At 53.9% G+C, this 20,402-nt stretch overlaps 1 protein-coding gene across 1 annotated transcript; it reads right to left on the reverse strand.

The window, feature by feature from the left end:
- Positions 1–7,736: 7,736 nt before the first annotated feature.
- SIX2 (SIX homeobox 2) lies at positions 7,737–12,079 on the reverse strand. Its single transcript, XM_034060734.1, has 2 exons — positions 11,397–12,079; positions 7,737–8,946 (listed from the first exon to the last, which is right to left on the reverse strand). The coding sequence occupies exons 1-2, from the start codon at positions 11,954–11,956 to the stop codon at positions 8,643–8,645; spliced, it is 864 nt and encodes a 287-aa protein (XP_033916625.1). The 5' UTR covers positions 11,957–12,079; the 3' UTR covers positions 7,737–8,642.
- Positions 12,080–20,402: the final 8,323 nt, after the last annotated feature.

A 20,402-nucleotide genomic window follows, 5' to 3' on the forward strand; every position in this document is an offset into this window, starting at 1 on the left:
GACCTTCCCTTTGGCCGGGGGGAGGTGAGACAAGTGCGTTTGTACACCCAGCCGGAATTCCTCCTTCAGCGACGGCTTGGCCCGAGCTGCTAGACCCCTGTTAGAGTTACGGCAATAACAGGGTTAAAAGCCCCCGGAGCCCCGGTAGCCGAAGTGGCCCCCGCCGAGCCAGCGATCCCCACGGGCCCCACAGGCAGCTGCCAAGGGGGGCGGCGGACTGCCCCCAACTCCCTCTGTGTCTCCCCACTGCCCGGCACAGCTTCTCTCTCCAACACGCCCCCAAAGGACAGAGAAGAGCCAAGATTTGCTCCCCTGTTTCGACATTGCCGGGGAAATGCCACTTTTCCCGGTATAACAGCTCCTGCCCCTGCCACTCCGCAGTCCCTGCTGGAAAAAGAAAAAGGCCAACGAGGCACCTGGACCGAGCCAGGGCAAAAGGGTGGCTTTCAGCAAGGCCTCCGCAATGGCTCTGGGCTGCCGGTGCCCTCTCGGGGGGAGCCCCTCGGGCCCCCCGACGGAGACGCGCCTCCGGCCTGGGCATGTCGGCGCTCGCCCGGCCGCGGAGTGCCGGAGGGGGAGCTTGTGTCTGTGCTGGCTGCTCCGCGGAGCCGTTTCAGAAGGTGCCCAGGGTATAAGGGTAGACGGGGGGAGCCTGACCCAAAGGGGAATAAGGGGAGGCCCGCAAGGTGTCGGGACCTGCACCGCCAACACCAAAATGACACGCGGGGCTTTGTCGGCTCGATTGGCCCCTCTGAGGCGGCATCTTTCTGGAACTGCAAAGAAAATACTGTCTTGCAGTCACTGTAATCCACGGTTTTCATTTACTATTATTCAATCAGGATTTATCTCTGTTTTTTTAGGAGGCTACTTTTCCAGGACTGTTACTCGATACTGATCCATTAAATCATTCCAGCTGAGAGATTAAATGTATGATTTGCAACCAGCTGGATTTCTTAAGTGGTGTCCTCGCCTCCCTTCAGAGTATGAGCAGAGCCGACGAGAAAACACTTTGCTTTGGCATGAAAACCTGCACATTTGCCCGAAGATTACCACACGGAGTTCATTCAATGCCAACAGTATTCTCTTCCTTTCTCTTCACCGGATTAGATTTCCCCCAGCCATAAAGTGCCTCCAAAAGCAAGATACCATCGAAATGCCAACGCTTGCCAACCGAGCGGGTAGGCGGCAGGCTTAAACCTCCTCTAACATCGCAACTCCACTCCGCCTCTGTCGGGGCCCCAGCGAGCCGGGGAAGGGGGAGCCGGGGGCCGGGTTCCTTCCTCAGTGTCCCTTCGGGGGGCTTTCTGTGGCCTCGAAGGGCGGTGAGGTGGGAGAAGCAGTCTGGAGACCCTGCGTCCTCCGGACACAGCTCCCCACCGTGCACCTCGACGTTTGCTCCTGCGGGACAATGCGGAGGCATCAGGGGGCCTCCGCAGTCCCTTTCCAGAGTGGAGCGGTTTAGAGAGCCAGGCTTTCGGTGGGGTGCCAGCCGCCCTTGTGGGGATAGGCAGTGCAATGGCCGGTCCTTCCCTTGCCAGGGTCTGGGGTTTGTTTCACAGTCATGGTGACGGCTGCAGTGCCCGTGTGAGTATCGACTAGGCGGCTTTATTAGCCATCGCCCGGCAGTGGTCGAAGCAATAAATATGCCCGATTTAGAGTCATTATAGAGAACGACTATCTGCCCTCCACCTCCGGAGATACCCTACAGGGACGGCATCTCGGAGATGGGCAGAAATAAGCATCGGATCTCAAAGTAATAACGTTTAGGTGGGAAACTCCGTCGATTTCACTATGCCTGATCCCCCGAGAAAAAAAATAATGTCCCTCCTAAAGTGAAAGGGATCTGAGGCTTTCCCCCGACCGGAGCCGTGGCACCGCCGGGGTCTGCCGCACCTATGGAGGAGAAAGAGGTGCTATTTACTGGTTACACTCGGGGACATAGAGAGCGGTACGCTAAATAGGAGAGCCCGGTGTCGGCATCGCCTCTCTCCAACCGCTTTGGTTTCTGCTAGAATCGCTGGTGAGGTGGGATCGTACTCCTCCGGCCTTTTTAACTGGGGAAGGCAGCGAGATGAACTGCACAAGGACGGAGCCTACCCCCATGCCACTCTGTCCACGGCCACCCATGGGGCCCCTTCTCCCTGCTCCGCTGGCCGATCAGGGTTGCCAAAGCCTCCCTGCCCAGCCTCTAGTTTCGTTTGATTCCGAGAGGTTTCCTGGCTTTCCAGTTGTTGATGTTTTTGTTGTGTGTGCTCTCGACATGCTCTTAAGAGCGATGTCCAGAGCTGTTTCTTAAGTTTTAAATGTCCATTCCCTTCGCAGCGGCCTCGCTCGCTGTGCGATGCGTGGTGCTGCGGGTTTGGATCCTCGCCCCGAGCAGCTGCTGTGCTCATGTGTAACCAAATATCTCATGGCATGGAGAGAAACTCACTGGTCCTTGGCCCCGCAGCAGCTTGAGAACCCCGTCCTTCGGCTCCAGCAGCCCCCTGCCCTCCGCGCCTGCCGCCCTGGGCGGCCGTGCCCCTGCCCCTCTCCTCCGGCTCGGCAGGGGCAGCGGAGAGGCTTTGACGGAGCGAGCTGCGAAGAGCGGAGTCCCCGCCTGCCCTGGGTGCCCTGTCGGTGGGAAACAGCCGATTCCTCGGCAGCCCCTGTGGCAGAAGCAGCCACCACTTCGTTTCCCAGCCCCGGGGTAAAAAGAGGAGGGCTCCATGATCGGTGACCAGGTGGAGCCTCCCTCGGGGACGCCGCTAAGTTAGACTTTGGTATTTCTTTTCCCCACCACGCAGCTCTCTGTCGACAACAGGAGAATGATCTTTATCCTATTTCGATTAAACGCATCCCACTGATCGAAGTGTGTTCGAAGTTACCTGCCCTCCCCCGACAGCACCCTGAGGTGTGAAGGGGGAGATCTCTCACCGATGGGTGACTGGCCACGCACCCCCGCTGTCCCCTTGTCCCCTCGGAGTGCCTCCCCCCGGGGAGGCCGCATCCCCCGGGGCACCTGCCGCCGGGGCTTCCGGAGCACCGGCCGAAAGCCGGGCCCCGCAGTGGGGACAGCAGGTGCGGGAGGAGGCCGAGGACCTGCCCCCCCGCTCACTGCATAGGGGATCGAGTGTCCGCTCTGCCGGCAGCGGGGTCAGTGTGCGGCCCCCCGGGCAGGGGTGGTCGGGCGAGGGGAGAGGAGGAACGCTGTTGCCTTTGCTGCTGGAGTGCTCTCGGGTCGAGGCTCTGCTCGCTCCCCGACCTCCAGCACAACCAACTGCAATCACACCCGAGCTTCGGAACGGTGGTGTTGGGGTGTCTCTGCTCAGACCTAACCTCCTGCACGACCAGGAATCACTCTTCCAGTGTGATCCAGGGGACTTTGCTGCAAACTGTTGCCTTTATAATGCCCCGCTTTTTAACTTTTCACCCCTCCGGTTTTTCCTTCCTCACTGTTGCCGGCCCGTCGCGCCTGTGTTGACACCCAGACGAGCTCCTGACAGTCACTTTTCAGACTCAGATGTCCGTAGTTTCAACTACTGGCTTGTTTTTTGTTTCGTCTTTTTCACGCTGCAGCCTATTTTTGGAGAGCGAGGCAGCGAAAATGAATATTCCTGATGAAGGTAGCTTTCATCGGTTCTTCACAAAATCTATTCCCCCTTCCTCCCTCCCTCCCACACTCTAGATACACAAGCACCATACCGAGGTTTGCATTTTTCATGGCAGGACAGGCAAGTCTATAAAAAGCATGTTTGTTTTTCCTGGCTGTTTCAAATATGTATTTCCTGGAGGACTTCGCATCTAATGGGGTCATCAGAAGCACATGAGCGATTTTCGTCTTTCCAAGTGATTTCTCCCTTCCACACCCCCCTTTCTGCCGAGCAGCACTGATTGCTGATGTAACATGTTACCTGCCCGCTCACCTTAGCTCTCGCTAAACCTCTGTTTCCCTCTGCATCCCAAACTCTTGGTGAGGTCACAATGTGTTTCCGTGTGTCTGATGGGGTTTTCCCCCTTAATGAGTATTTCCTTTTCCTTTCTACCTCTTCTTTTATGTCTGTAGGATGCGGGTCTGACTGGAGGCAGGAGTAACTCATCGCTCTGCCGCCCAGCAGCAAGCACGGCCGCCTCCCGGTGTCCCGGGCCGTGGAGCGGGACCGGCTCTGCGTGGCACCGGGACTCTGGAGAAGGGCGAATCTGATACTTAGAGTTGGAGACTGAGCGTTCTTTCCCGAAGTGCAGGGGGCGAGGGAGGGGGGAACAAACCCATCCTAAACCAACAACCAACCCCCGCTCCCGTTCACATAAGTGGGAAGGAGATGGACCTCCTTCCCGGTGCCAGGAGGGGAAGCTTCGAGCCCCACTCCTCGCAGCAGAATGGGAAGAAGCTGATCAGGCAGTCCAACTCCTAAGTTGAAGTATGTATTTTTCCAAACCCCAGAACTACTCTCCTTCAGACAAAACCCTCACCTTTTCCTTGTGTGCTGAAGCACTGAAAGTTCCTTTCACTATGTTTTTCTTGGCTGTGTGAGCAGCAGCGTTTTGATTCACTAAGCAGAGGAAGTTCAAGAGCTCTGCAGTAAGGGCCAGTGGCCAGTGTTTTCATCGCCATTCCCCTACATTATTTGTCATGCTCAAGCGAGGGTTTGTTCAAGACAAGAGCCTGCTCATACCGGGCTGCATTTGTTTCTCCTAAAGAAGGTAATAGATTTTGTTTCCGGGTCTGGTAACAGGAGCCTGAGTGCCTTACGCAAACATCGCTGGGCAGGCAGGGGCACTTCCAAGGCTTTTCATTCCGGGGCTGGAGCAGCCCCCCTCAAACACACATCGAGGCTTCAGTTAGGCCCAGACTGCTGAGCTAGAAGGTGGAAAGAGGGAACGCAGCTTTCTCTCGGGTAGGTCACAAGAAATGTGTCTGGTAGGCGGCTTCTCTCAGCTAGATAGTGTTGAATGTTTGCAAAACAGCTTGTATCATCCAAAGCAAAACGCAGCCATACAGTCTTATAGATGGGATACAACTGTTTCCTAAAGGGTCCTGCTTACCCGAGAGGGCTTGCAGAGGTAAGGCATTTAACCAGCAAGCTCAAGCATATACCCCCCTACTCATGGGAAAGGCTCTGACGCCAAAAAACCTCTGCCTGTCCACAGTAAAGCGACATATGTCCCTTCGGGGTTAGTGCCGCATCTTCAGTACTCTGTCGGGATGCTCGCCCCTCTCGTTCATCACTATTGTCCATGGCAGGAGGACGAGCTGTGCCCTGGCAGGACAGACAACAGTGATTTCTGTCTCAAATGTGCAATTTCTCGCATAACGCTTTTCAGCAGGACACCAGGACAGGTAACACTCATAAAATAAAGCACAGGGCTTCCCATCTCTAGTATTTGTGAATATTCAGTGCCCTGCTATACGAAGGAATTACTCCAGTTATGGTTCTGAGGTCCATAAATACTGCATTCATCATGTAATTTTGGGAGGTTCTAGTTTGGGGTCAAACACCACTTTTATGTAAATATATATTCCTATGTATATATGTATATATGTATATGTGTGCAGATGTGCGAGAGAGTGAGCCCATGCTATAGGGGCTCAGCTGTGGGCTTTGTCCATCACATCCCAGCCTCAGCTCGGGGATAGCCAGGGGGACTTCCAGGGATAAAACCTGCCGGATCCCCACCGTCTTTTTATTTATGCCCCGTAAACAACCAGCCATGAGACAAGATATGCCCTGTGTAACATAATGCTAGTGAATCATAACTAATCTGTTTAAAACCAAGGATTAGTCACGTCAGTTTCGGCATATTCCTTTATCGGGAACTTTTTCTGTGCGTGGAAAATCGGGGGGATTTGGGCTAATTTACCAAACATCATTACTAAGGCAAGTACGGTCTGATAAAATGAGTCGTAACATGTACGGGTTTTCAGGTTGCATTACACACGTCCCATCATCGGGGCTTTAAGCTGTGTGTGTGCTCCCTTAATGACAGATCAACCTGCAGATTTAGGTTTTTTCTTACTTAATTGACTTCAGCGATTCGCCTTCCCTTCCTCTCTCCTTGTATGAGTGATCTTCGCTGCAATTTACAGGAGTTATCACTGCCCCTCGTTTTCAAAGGGCTTTTCTGACTCTGTCAGCCCTTCATTTACTTTCCCCGATCGAATTCTGCCTCTTCTGTGCAATATGACCTTCTATTAACCACGTAAACCCCATCCTGTTTTCTTACTGCCTCTTTAAATGTTCCCCATCTTGGCTTTACTCTTCCTCTATATATTTTTTTCTCTTCACCGGGCAAAGCCTTAAGGCTTTACTTCAGTTTCGAGGCCATGTTTTATTAACCCAGTCATTCTGTTTTCCTTCCCAAACTTACTTCTGTCTCTAAAAGTACAAAACTATTAACTAGCCAATTAATTCATTCTTTGCTATATTGCACCACTGCATGTTATTTTACAGGGAGCTGGGATTGTCTGTATCCCTAGGAAGCAGCGGTTCCTCTATTTGTGAAATGTTTATTTTGAAAGGATTAAAATTCATAGCTAAAATTATTAGATGCCCCTCAACGGAAATAACAGGATCTGCCATTTAGACCCTAATGCACGCAGGACCACACTGGTAAACTCCCACAGCACAGGCATCAGCCACATCATCTCCGCTGGCGAAAAATCACTCCAAAGAACAGAAACAGGAGGAACATAAGCCTAAATATACCACATTATCTCCTTTGTAATACTGGATTTGTAACTATGAGTAAGAGAGAGCTCTTTTCCCGAGGTCGATGCTTCCCATTACCAACATCCGTACCTTCCCTTCCATAGACTTTAACGGGGCCTCAGAGAAAAGTGCTTTTACCAGATACCCACAAACGCCCCGAGGCGCTAATCCAGCCCCAGATTATATCAAATTAGGACATTGCCCGCACAAAACTCCCGCTGATTGAAATTTCAGCCAGCGTCTGAAACCTGGACACGATCTTTGCTGATCTACACATATTTCTGTCCCGCTTGAAGCCATATCGTTTTCTCGGTTGATTTTTCACAAGATTTTCATTTTAGGGAAGAAAATAAAAAAAAAATAAAAAAGAAAAGAGGAGACAGAGAGAGTACAAACCCTCTTGCAAGGTCTGTACAGCCTTTTAAGCAGACGATTTAACACATTCGGCTTGTAGTAAAGAGTTGGTAGGGAGGGTGTAAGCCGTAGTGGAATCACCCTGAGCTCTTTTCACTAAGCAAACGTGCAAGTAACTTGCCTGTCACTTTTGCCACCAGAGAAGTTTAAAAAAGAAAGGAAGAAAAAGGATAGGAATAGAGAAACCCCATTCCCGGCATCCCTCCCACAGATGCTGGGAGGGCAGTTGCAGTCCAGTCATGCAGGACCTGGACCCGGGTCTGGTGGCGGTCACTGTGCAGAGGTAGACAGCGAACTGGCTTTCTGCTCGCAGCCTGCCCAGCCGTGCCCTCGGGGGAACGGGTGGGCGACCTCTCCCATCGCACCAGGACCCGCAGGGCCCATTCTTCCCCGTCCCTCTGCTTCCCCTCTCCCGTGCACGCCACTCTCCGGCTCGGGCACTCCAAAGTCCCCTTGCTCGGCTGGACACTCCAAACCGAGCAGGGATGCAAGGCACAGTCTGACTCCCCGGGAAGGGGGACCCCGAACACTGCCCCTATGTCCGCTGCCTCTCCCGGCAGAGCTCTGTCAGACCCGGCTACAGGGCACCCAAAACCACCCCACGGGGGAGTGAAGCAACCGGACGCCGGGTTAGATTTCTAAATTTTATTATAAAATAAAAGCAGAAATATTTTCCAAAGAATGTATTCACATAATATAAACAATAAACAAAACTAAGGTGAGTGACTTGCGGTTGATACTGTCGTTTAGGTCTAAACTTGAGCAGCAATTCCTCTTCTTTTGTAAAGCCTGCTCCTGCCGTCGTTGCACACCGAGGGGAGAACCATCCCCTGCTTTCCTCTGGGGCCGGAGCCGGGCCATCACTTCCTTTCCCACCCAGCAAATGGCGAAAGCACCACAGGGACGAGGCCAAAGAAGCCGTCTCTCTGCATAGCATCAGCTACAAGAAGGTTACAGAGTCTGCCTAGAGCGCGTGTTGCTGCTATTACTTGACTACAACTTTTGTATTCTTACTTGAAATTGTACATCGTACACCTGCCACGGATACATAGCTACAATAGGATAATGGGAGCGATGTGTAACTTCCAAACAGGCATGGCAACAGCGGCCTTGCGCTTCCCTTTCCTCCCCACCCCCCGAAAAAGTACAAATAGAAGTTACCAATGTGCCTCTTCCCACACAGACCAGCCCTATCGAGTGACACCACCGAGAGATTCGTGAAGTTAAGGCTGGAAAGAGCTGCTATACCGAACCGCCTTACAGCCTGCCGTGAAAAATCACAGCTCCTGACCCACACGCCTAAGACCATCTCTAAGCAGCCCTTAAGGCTTCTCACATCACTGCCCACAGCCGGGTCTGATACCTTCCTTCCAAGCCCGCAGCCAGCCTGCTGCCAAAGGGCACAACACATCCACTAAGGAGTTTGTCATCGCTTTCAAAGTCTCTGATAAGATTAAGGAAGGGGGGGAAAAAAGGAAAATAAGGAAAGAAAACAGGAAAAAGGCGAGCTGGTGCGAAGGAGGGAGCGCGCAAACGGCTTTAAGAGCCCAGATCGACCAGGTTAGATGACATTGGATTGAGGATGGAGTCCTGCAAGCTGTGGTGGTGCATGGGGTCGGCGCTGGGCACGGGGATGGCGCTGGGGCCCTGGGGGTGGCCGAGGCTGTGCAGGGGCTGCAGCCCGGGGTTGGAGCTGAGCAGCAGCGCGGGGCTGGAGGAGGTGTGATCCGGGGTCCCTGACGGCGTCTTCTCGTCCTCCGAACTCCCCAAAACTGTCTTATTCCCGTTCATTGACGCCGAGAGCGGGTTGTGGCTGTTGGAGTTGGAATTCTCGTTGTTTTCCCTATAGGAAACACAAAAGAGGGAGGGAAATCACCGTGCTGCCGCCGCTCCGCGGCTCGCACCGCGGGAGCGGGAGCAGGGCGGAGGGGAGCTGGCTCCCGGGGACGGCGAGCGGCGGGGAATGCAGGAACGGGAGGTTTACAAAGTCTGCAAACCTCCAAGGCCTCTTCATCTGGCGCAGAGGTCTAAGGTCTGCCGAGCTTGTAAACAGAGTCTCCCACTAGCCCAGCGGAAAGTGTCACTTTGCCAAAACGTCATTTTCTGCGTCCAAAGCGTTTGCACAGCGTGGGGAGGGAAAGGGGAGGAAGGGAAAGAAAGAAGGCATAAAAAATGAAATAGACTTTTTAACTTTAAAACTGCTCCTGGAGCTGAAGAGAAGGTGCTGAGAAGGCCGAAGCACTGCGGGTTGCAGCAGGATCGCTCTGCGCAGCAGCCTGCCCCCCCCCCCACCCCGGTTCGCACCGGGCAGGAAAGGCTTTTGCTTAAGTAACTGGACCACTTCTCCTTTCCTCGCCCCGAGCTTAAAGCTCAAAACATAGCCCAATATGGAAGATCAGGCGAGGAAAGCGACGTAACTCGCTTGTTTACCCGGCCCTCTCGGGGAAGGCTCCGCTCGCCCGCCGCCATCCCTCTGCCCATCTCGGGCGGCAGCTCCCCGGCGCCACGGCGAAGGGAACCGGCACCACCGGTGCCATTACCGACAGGGGCCGGCTAGGAAAGGCAGGGCGGCATTCCCAAATTCACCACCGGTAAATACCGAGAAATCGCTGGAGGCTGGCCAAGCCCTTCTAGACACATATATGTATATACATATACATGTATTATTTTTTAACTGAAAGGAGAAAGAGGGGCTGCCGGCAGCCGCCTTGCCAAGGCTAACGCGGCTTTTAGACATAGCCCTGGTAGAAATCCCTGAAACACAGCCCTGTCTGCAATACTGAAGGCATTGCAAGTCTTCTTTTAAACAAAGTTTCTGCGGAAGCTACGAAAGACGCTCTGATAGAGGGGCCCTATCCTGAAGAGTTTGGTGGAGAGAAGCGAAGCCATTGCGCTGGCGGTTTTTCCTCAATAAGGGCTGCAGGATGTGGCTGGAGATACTTGGTGCCAATAAAGTAAAAACAGACAAGAAAGCTCTGTTTGAACAAGTTTGCTTGAGTGAATGGCAATCCCATGAAAGGTCTGCTTTCCAACGCCTGGAGTGTAATATTAAGTTGAGTATTTTTTTCAATGTCAAAAATCTTATTTGTCTCTAGAGACCTGTAAAATTTGATTCTCCCCTCCCAAAAAAGAAGAAAAAAAAAAGATAGAATAAGTGTAACCTTCATTTCCTTTGGATATTTGAAGGTGAGTCCCTGCTATCAGCAATAAAAAGAGCCTCTTACATCTCGTAAAAACAACACTCGTGAGGATTTGAAGGAAAATTAAAGCGCTAGCACCCTTTGGGGAAATGTACGGATCAAATCCGTGCGCAGCCCGAACCTGGAAGGCTGCACAGCTGCTCGGCCCTTCCCAAACGACACGAGGCAGAAACAAAAAGAGAAGTGTCCTTGGAGGCACGGATCTACGGGAGATTCCTAGTCTATTAATTAACCGGTCAGGTTATACGATAAGGTCCGTATGGACAGGGCAATACGGAGACCTAGCGAGGAGCCACTGTGAAGCTAGAGGACGCTTTTTCCTTCTTCGAACAGTCTTCTTAAGGCACAGGGACTGCTGACGGAAAAGTCATCCCGAACGCCAAAGACGCAGGCATTAAACTCTGCCCGGCAATTAATAGTGCTTTCACTCCATTTAACGAAAAAAATCCCCAGTTTCAGAATCACCTTTTGTCTAAGAATATACTTGTAGAAACATGCATTCGGGAGCACCTTGCCGCGTAGCGAATAGGAACCGCAATTTAACGAGCGCCATAAGAGGTTGCTCTGTCCAGTCCCCGTCCAGGTCTCCCTCCTCACTCTGGGACCCAGCGTTAGAGGCGACAGTGTTCAGATCCCCTCGTTCCCGGCTGCTCTCCCAGGCTTTCCCTCTTTTCACCGGGAAAACCCTCAAGAACACGCTCCGAGCTGAGCGAGGCACGGAAACCCTCAGCCCGGGGCCAAGCCGCCTCACCGCGGACCCGCACCGGCAACCCGAACTCCGACGCCTGGAAGCGGCGGAAGGAGGAGGCCGCGCTGCTTAACCGGAGGTCGCCTCCGTCCCTGAGAAGCACCCCCGGCAGAAACGGCTACCCCAGGGTGGCCGGGGAGTGGGATCTTGAAGGGGAAGGAATCCCGAGAGCTTCTCCTGGAGCTGCTTTGGACGGACAGAAGCCGTCGCCGAGCGGAGAGCCCAGTCCCTCCCTGGCGTCCCATCCCGCCGGCCTCCCGGAACGGGGCAGAGCGGCAGGAGCAGGGCTGCAGGGCCGGGGAGCCGGGGGAGCTGGGGAAGCCGGGGGATCCGGGGAAGCCCTACCTTTCCTTGGCCTCGGCGGCGCGGTCCCGCTGCCGGCGGTTCTTGAACCAGTTGCTGACCTGGGTGGTGGTGAGGCCGGTGGCCTCGGCCAGCTCTCGCTTCTCACGGGGGGACGGGTAGGGATTGTGGGCGTACCACTCTCGGAGGACGCTGCGGCTCTTCTCCTTGAAGCAGTAGCTGGTCTCCTCGCCGTCCCAGATGGAGCGGGGCAGCGGGAACTTGCGGCGCACCCGGTACTTGCCCACCGCCCCTAGGGGTCGCCCCCGCAGCTTCTCCGCCTCGATGTAGTGCGCCTTCAGCCAGAGCTGCTGTAGCTTGGGGTGGTTGTGCGCCGAGAACTGGTGGCTCTCCAGGATCTTGTAGAGCTCGCGGAAGTTGCCCCGATGGAAGGCCACCACCGCCTTGGCCTTCAGGACGCTCTCGTTCTTGTGGAGGTGCTCGCAGGCAGGGAGGGACCAGAGGAACCGCCCCAGCCGCTCGATGTTGCCGCCTTGCTGGAGCACCTCGCAGACGCAGGCCACTTGCTCTTGGGTGAAGCCAAAAGTCGGGAGCATCGACATGGTGAGCCCTGCCCCGCCGCGCACCCTATGGCCGCATAGAGGGGAGCGGCGCTGGACGGCGGGCAGCGCCCGGCATACGGGGCCGGCCCCGGGGCGGCGGCGCCCGGCGGGGCCCTGTCGGGCGTCACGGCCGGGCGCGGGGGGCCGCGGCCATCGGCGGCGCCGGGCCCGGAGCGGTCTCGGGAGCCGGGGTAAAAAGGGCGAAGAGCAAGAAGAAACGAAGGCAAAGTCTCTGGAGCCCGAGCGCGGGCGCCTTTTCCACCCGGCCGCCTCCTTTTTGTAAGTCCAAGTTGCGAGAGTAACTTCGTGCCTCTTTTGTCTCCTATCTGCAGCGCTCGCAGCGGCCGCGGCTCTCCCACCCCCACCCCCCTCGGCCGTCGGTTTGGGATCTCCCTGCTTCCCCCCCACCCCCCGCCGCCGCAGGATCCCACATAATATAGTGGTAAAGCCCTGCTCCCTCGCTCCTCTCCCTCTCGGAGTTTTTTTCCCCCTTTCTTTCTCTCTCTCTCTCTCCTTTTTTTTTTTTTTTAATAATATTATTCTAAGCTGGCATGAAAAGTGATTATCCGCGCTGTGATTGGTCCGGTTATCTGACCCGGGGACTGCCAGGAGAAGACAATAGTTTTAGTCAAATTATTTGCCATGGTGACGCTGTCAATCAGGGGTAACCCGATCTGTTTTGAGGTGGCTCCCCGGCTGGGTTGACAGATTGCTCAGATCCACTCAGAGGCGGCCCTGCGAGCTCAGATATTAGCTAGCGAGGGAGAAATTTCCGCCGTGATTGACGCTGCAGGCGCCCATCGGGGGAGAGGGGGAGCACGGGAGCTCGAAGCCGGGCCCCTGCCTCTCGCCGCAGGGCGCTGCGGGACGGAGCCACAGCCCCGGCCGGGCCCCGCAGCCCCGTCTGGATCCCGCTGCCCCATTCCTGCCCCTCCGTTCCGGACCGTGGGCTCTGCCGTACTGCGCACCCACGGCTGCGGTGGGGAGAAAAACCCGCCTGCGGCCTTTGCAGAGTGTTTCTTTCTAAACGCGTTAACTTCTGCCCCCTCCCCAGCGCCCAGTAACAACTGTTGGAGAGTTTTATAGGGAAGGGGCCTCTCATGTACAATAGAGACCCTGTTCCTGACCTGGGATCCCATTACACGCTGATCGTACCTGCCCGGGAGCTGGGAGGGGGCACGATGACACAGGACGGGGACGGGTTGCTTCTCGTTAGCCGCCGGCCGTGCCCCGTCACGCTCCGGTGCGCCGGGACCTGGCATTGGTGCTCACTGGACGCTGGGCATTTATTTCCACTTGATTTCCAGGCGTGTGTCGGGATGTTTCGTCCAAGAGAGGAACACGTGTAAAAGTCAGAGACGCTTCTCGTGATTAAGCGGACCCTCATCACCCATTGCACGGCGTTTTATGATACTGGCTGTGCGGGGCAGGGACCCATATCCTTTCCCGACCCTTTCGGTCTGCACAAAGTGAAAGGCGGAGGGGAAAGGCTGTGCAAGCCGGAAGGTCGGGAAAGATGAGCGGGAGAGCTCAGCGGACGCGGGGCTGTGCCGTGCCCCGCAGGAGCGGAGCGAAAGGCGGCGGGCGCCGGAGCTCGTCCGGGTGGCGGCACTCGGGAGGAGCCTCCCGGCCCCGACCTCAGGGCAGTTGCCATGGCCTTTAATGTTTCCCATTTGCGGAGATATAGCAATAACTAATCCCATAGGCTCTTTCTACGCCATTTGCAGCTCTGACAAGAGCGGCCTCTGCAACTGTGGGTTCCTACTACGGTACCTTTCTAGCCGTCCCGGCGCATTTAGGGAGGCCACAAGAGACCGGGCTGCGGCCCCCAGACCCGCGGACGGTGGACGGAGCCCCAGTGCCAGCCCGGGCAGGGGTAGAGGCTGTCCTCTGGGGGAGGAGAGGCCGGGGCGGCTGTGAGCTGCCCGGCGGCTCCCGGCAAGGAGCCGCGCCAGGGCTGCAGCCAGGCAAAATGCGACGGGGGAGGGAGGCAGGAGGAGGAGGAAGATGGGGGCAGCAGATCAGCCCTCGTCCAGCTCCCAGTGTGTCCGAACGCCCGTGCGTATCCATGTCTGTGTCTTCTCGAGTGCACTCTGCTCTGGAAGCTGCGTGTCTTCCTACCTGTCCGGCCTCTTCCCGAGTGCTGCCATCAAGGAACGGTGGCAAGAGGGAGGCTCCAGTTCCTGATCCCCTGGGGACGCAAAATAGAAGCTTCCTTTGCAGGGCAAGGGAGAGACAGCTCAAATTCGTTTAAAACGAATTCGGGAATGTTGGTGATGGGTCCGTAACCTACCTGCCGACCCCCCCGTTGCACGTTTCTCAATCCTTCCCTTTGCAAAATGAGCCCTCGGCCGTCTAATGCCTTGATGCTGGCCGATTTCTGCAGGATTCAAACTGTGCTTGTTTGTAAACGAAAGTATCCCGATCTCAGCTCTTCCCGGCCGATCTAAGCGGCTGGGTAATTCGCAGCCTCAGCTGTAACGAACGGTCAGAGGACGGGAGAACCGATCCACCACAAACGTTACTCAGAAACGGCGAGAGAATCACAAAACCCCTCTCCCACCTCTGTATGCCTTTAGCGAAGGGGATTACAGTGCAGCTAAGCTCCCTCCTGCACCGGGGACCGCGGCAGGGAGGAACAGCGCTAGCGGGGGCTGAGCTGCACCCCCTTCCCCTCCCCACTACCGCACTCAGCCGCCCTACGTTTATTAGGGGTATACCTGACTCCGCTTCCTCTCCTTCCATCTCACAATCACAGCGGTTGAATCTGAACGGGAGCAGCTGCTCGCCCTAGCCGGAAAGGAGATGTCAAAACCTGTTGCATGGACTTAGATCTGAGAAAGTGTCTTCTTAGAACCCTAAAATGTGAGTACGGAATCTATGCGCCAGCCCTCCGTAGGCGCTTTCACTTTAGCTGTTTTAGCCTTCAGGCTGCAGCTTACACGGAACGCTTGCTCGTTTCCCAGTTCTCCAGGTAGAGGCAGGGCTAGCCCCTTCCCGAGCACCCTGTATCAGCTCGCTTTTCAGTGCCATGGGAAATCAGCGACATCTGGATCCAAATTCTGTACAACTGCTTTTAACTTTCGGGAAATGAAATATTCCTGTACATGCTAGAAGAGAGAGCGATACTGGCTGCAAAGCCAAGAGAGAGCGATACTGGCTGCAAAGCCACGGCACACGGGGCGAGTCAAGCTGTACCGACTGGCGAGGGAACCGAACGATCGGGCGAGGAGCTTTTTTCCTTTTGGAGAAAGAACTCGTTCGCTCCAATATATCAGCACAGGAGGAGCGAATCTCCCGCTACCTTTTGCCCCCGTTTCCTCGGGGACATTTTGCCTAGTGGAAGGTTTTATCTGGGCTGACCGAACCTTTTGCCCGGCCCCGCTGCCTCCCGGCAGAGAAGCCCGGGGGCTTATCCCGGTCCCGATGTGACCTTGCAGAGGGACCACTCGGGAAACGCCTCGCACGAAACGAAGCAGCGTGCGAGACCGTCAGTGTCAACACAACCATTGCGAAACACGAGTGAAATAAAGAGTCGTTTTTTTGGTCGTAATGCTCTTTTTTATTAACCGGGGTGCAGACTGCAGTGGGGAGGAGGTCGTGTCTCTTCTGTGGAGCCTTTCACTGCACGGAACTGATTCGTGTCCACGAGTGGGTGCCAAAAGAACTCTTCGGCTATCTGAAACTCTCCTTCTCGTCTGTGCGCCCACGGTCTCCTTGTAGCCAGTAGTCTGTGCGGGAGCCTGCAGGCCCGCTCCGTTCCCACCGAAGGCACCATTAAAGACAGGGGCTAACTTACCCAAACTCCTGCCCTGCATCTTTGCCTACGATCATGTCCCCTGCGGCAGCCTTGACCCTTCTACAGGGGGGCAGATACCGATGGCAGAGCCTGGCCAAACCCCATCCAGAGAGGCGGTGTGCGGAGAAACCGCTGCCCATGACCCTGCACCCTCTCGCACGGGGCTGCGGACAAGCGTAGGGAGGGCAGGGAGACCGAGGGTCCCTCTCCGCCCGCCGCTTTGACCGGCAGGAGTAGGGAACAGATGATAAACCCCGCTATCTTCACATGCCAGAAAGAAGCACATCTTCCCCTCACATGTCCACTATGGTGGCAAGGGAGAGCAGGCAAATGACAAGCGACTTCACGGTTTCCTTTATTTCCTTTTATTTATTTATTTATTAACTTTCTTTCCTTCTGGAGAGGGTGAAATACTTTTTCCCCTTAAAATCAGTGCACTTTAACGTGGCCGAAAGCCTGCCGCGACTAACTTGCTACTCCCGATAGGCATTTTCCTTGAATCACAGCAGCCTTTGCCAGTATCACGGGCCTACCTGCCCTCTGCCTCCCGAAACCGGGGGGGCCTCAGCGGCTTTCCCAGGGCACCCTGGGCGCACACGTTCCTCCCTGGCGAGACCCGATGGCTTCAGGCAGTCAAAGCTCACCAGGGGCTTCATGGAGGCAGTTTGCAACCCGGAACGGCTGTTGTTCCCCCAGCCCTCCAGCTATTTATTCACGCTTTCATTAATTTTTCGCGTTCTGTTTTAAACCCGGGTCCATCCCGTCACGGATGACACAGAGACCCTGCCCCGGCTGAAACAGAAAACACGTCGGAGGATCCCTGCGCGTAACTAAACGAAGACAAACAACAATAGCTGGTTGTTCCCTGATTTGGGGCGAAAGGAATAATTCAAAGCTTTTGCTGCGAGCAGTGAACTGTTCCTCAAGGGGACCGGCCAAGGATTTCAGATATGTAGCGGGTAACTCGATTATGCTAAAAAACCCTGCTTGAAAGCAAGCGTTGTGGGGCTGCGGGGAGGGAGAGAGGGGCGCTGGGGGCCGGGGGGAGCGGAGCCTCCACCCGAGGGAGCGGCCCAGCGCCCGCAGCCCCACCGCTCCCCTCCACCGGCAGCCGATACCTGACGGCCGGACCAGAGGTGGTCGAATAACAGTTACGAATGAGATGTATTAATTAAGAGATTGGGGCCGATGCGACGTGGCTGAGCTGGCCTCTGTGAACCTTCCTGCCACCCCCCATCCCGGCCGCCCCCCCGGTGAAACGGGACCCCGGGGCGGTCCTGTGTCCCCAGCTCAAGGCGCCGTAAGCTCCCGCGCTCCCCACGAAACCCGATAGCCCCCCAACCGGCTGAGGCGGCCGGTCCTGATTACTTTTATGTTATCCCTTCTCAATCTCGGGCTCAGGGTTGGGAGGTTTTACTCGTGCTACCAGCACCCTCCCAGCCGTTACCCCCAGCATCGATATGTATTTGGGGTGTTCCTCCTCCACGGCTCACAGCCAGGTTCGGATCCCGCAGAGGGCACAGACGAATGGGGGGCGGCCCAGGGGGGGCCAGGCTGGTGCCCACCCCCTAACCCCTTCCGCTCCCGGCCGCCGGGACCTCCGCAGATGCTTCGCGGCACAAGGGGACCCTCTCAGCAGACAGCGTGCAGCTTACAGACAAGACAACAACAACAACAAAAGGCACATATGGTTAAAATAAGGGGAGAGAGAGCTTTCTGCCTTAGGGGATTGGCAATAACTAGCCAAAAATGCAGGGTATTGAATCTAAACTTCTGGTGGGCTTCTGCGGGATTGACAACTTAAATCACACTACAAGCATCAATTTGACAATATTTGTAAACTTCTTGTTTCCAGGGATCTTCTTGATCAGAGATAGACCAGGTTGGTATGAGCTCGAGCCACGAAGGTCTTTTTTCCCTCCTCCTTTCCCCTCTTCCGAGTTGATGAATAGCGATCAGGTTTCTTTTAATGGCTGCCCCCTATTCTCACAGCCTCCCACAACTAACCCAAGAGCCTGTTTCCTCGACCTCAGTTAATTCCGCTGATTATTCCAAGATGATGAGGAAAGCACGAAGATTGTTCACTGCTCCTACCGATTCAAGGCATTTTTGTTGCCATCTCCATCCCTCCCGGCTCACGGGGGTTTGACAGGGGAGTGTGTTTAGGAACTGGCTGCTCTCCCCTCCCTCTCACCTTCCCTTCCCCAGGCTGCTGAGAGGTTCGGGGTGCCGGCCCTCGTCTTGCGGCTCCCTGGGTGCCTCGGGGCACCCCACGCGTGGGGCCGGCGCAGGTAAGCCTCCCGCTTCGCTCATGGGGCACGGAGCCAGGGGGGAGTGAACCTACGGCCGCCTCCTGAAGCGCAGGGGGCATTTCGGCTCCCCCCTAGGAAGGAAAGGGGCTCCCCCGGCTGCGGGGTGGGCTGGGGCCAGCCCCACAGGGCTGGAGGCGGAGATCCACTCCGAGAAATCTCACTAGAGGGCTCTAATAGTCAGCTCCGACCGCTGCTGAGAGAGGACGAGGCTTCGTCCTTAATACCCTTTAGTCTACCAGATAGATTCGGCTTGGTAAAGTCTCCCCCAGCACTGTCAAAGATAATTCACGTAGCTCTTCACTATGACAAGACGTCCTTTGTGTTCTTAATAACAGCAACTTCCCCTCTGCCCTAACTGCAAGTAAGCAGAGCTAAAATCTGGTACAGAAGGGTACAAGAGGGTTTTAGGGATCTCCCACCCTCTTCTGTATCCATCCCATGGCAGAGGGAAGAAAGTGCAGACGCTAAAACAACCACATTTCCCATTTTATAGTGGGCCCCAGACACAGGAATCCTTGTCAAAAATCAGGGAGCAAGAGCAAGCACTATTTAAGGATATGTAGATTTATTTTTTCTCCCCCTTTGCTATAGAAAGAGCTTGCGTAAATTCTTCCATGGTCTACGGAGTGTAGCATGCCCATAAACACATCCATCGTTTAAATTCTGCAAGACTGAGGCAAGCTGAAATGTAATGTAGCATTAGCAAGTAATACACACAGAGATATTAGTGTCAAACAACAGTGGCTGATTAAAGTGGAATCTACTCTGGCTTGGGGTTTTTATGCTTTTTTCTTTTTGAATAATTGCTTTACTTTGCTGTTGTGAATAAATTAATGATAATAATAATAAAGTAAACCCTGAACCCAAGACAGTATCAGTTAAAACCCAAACAGTTGTTAGTTGTAAGGGAAGCTTAATAACATTACAGAATGCCTTCTGTTTGTTTTAATTCTCAACAATTTCTGTTTTCAATAAGCAGATTGCTGTATTTGCAGCAATTAGGAAGTGCAATTTAGTTTGCTTGTCTTGTCTTGCAGTTCTCTCAGAAGCTTTGTGCACAGATCAAAAGTGCAGGAAAAGCTTTGCAAAAAGCTAGATAGTTTAGATAATTTAACATTGCTTGAAAACTGATCGATTTTGCTACTTCTGAACTTGTGACAATGTTCTGTATTTTCCTCTGTGGGTTCTTCCAGCCTCCCTTTTCCTGGGTTAATTCTGCCTCTGACCATTGATCTCTTTTCCCCTTTATTTTGTAGGTTCTTAAACCAGCTCAAATACACCATGGACCTTCTACTTCCCAGAATAAAACCAAACCAAACCAAACTTCATGTAATTTAAGCAGACCTCATGTCCCATTTCAATTTTATTTTATTTTTAATTTTTGTCATCAGTTTTATCCTCCTTATAAACAAAGACTTTAAGAGTAGACCAAGATTGATCTTGTTGCTTAGCTGGTCCACTGAGCACTGAATTGATTTCAGGCAGTTAAGCCACTTCAGCGGGCAAGAGCAAGGCTCTATACTGATTAGGAAATAATTTGCCACTGGGGTACCATACCCGCATCCTATTTCTTCTTCTGCATCTACCTTTCAGTTTTTCTATATGTATTACCTGCTACAGCCAGAAAACAATCAGTAAATGACTTATCAAGGTGTGTATGTACACACACACATGCTTACATATATTTGTGTTTCCATTGACATTTATTTCATTTTAATTAAAGAAAAAACAGATTCTCTTTTCTTTAAATCTAAATCCTTTCTTAAATGGTAGGATAGTCACATTGGAGTAATATAATCTTAGAAGCATTTCCTTAATCATGAGGTCTTCTTCATTTCATTCACATAAGGGAGGTGGTGGGAGAAAGGAATAGAGCATGGGATAAATGGGACAAAGCCCAGGAAGAATTTTACAGCATAAAAGGATTTTTTCCCCCCTGGTTAACATTCCACAACAAACACAGTTGTGGGTGAGGGTGAGATGTTCATGTTTATTTTCAAGTGGAAGGAGGTTGGCAGCGGCATTTGGCATGCACTGAAGAAGTCTGGGAACTGGGCCTTACAGTCATCATAAAGAAGTGAGCTTCAGCTTCCAAGAAGAGAAGTAAAGAGGTATAATTGGCTGAGTTGCATGAGTTATGATGTGGAAGCTGTAGTGTAATGAGAATGTTGAATGCACATAAGGGAAGGAAAAGCACCGAGTGCCAAATTGGATGCCAGACTTGTGGCTGGCAGGGGTGAGTGAGTGCTATGAATTCGGCAAAGAGAGGGCTGTGTCTGAACATGGTTATTTTAATCCATCAAAATATTCTTTGAGATATTTGAACACAGGGGAA

The sequence above is a fragment of the Melopsittacus undulatus genome, chromosome 3 (genome assembly GCF_012275295.1).
Source record: "Melopsittacus undulatus isolate bMelUnd1 chromosome 3, bMelUnd1.mat.Z, whole genome shotgun sequence".
NCBI lineage: Eukaryota > Metazoa > Chordata > Aves > Psittaciformes > Psittaculidae > Melopsittacus > Melopsittacus undulatus.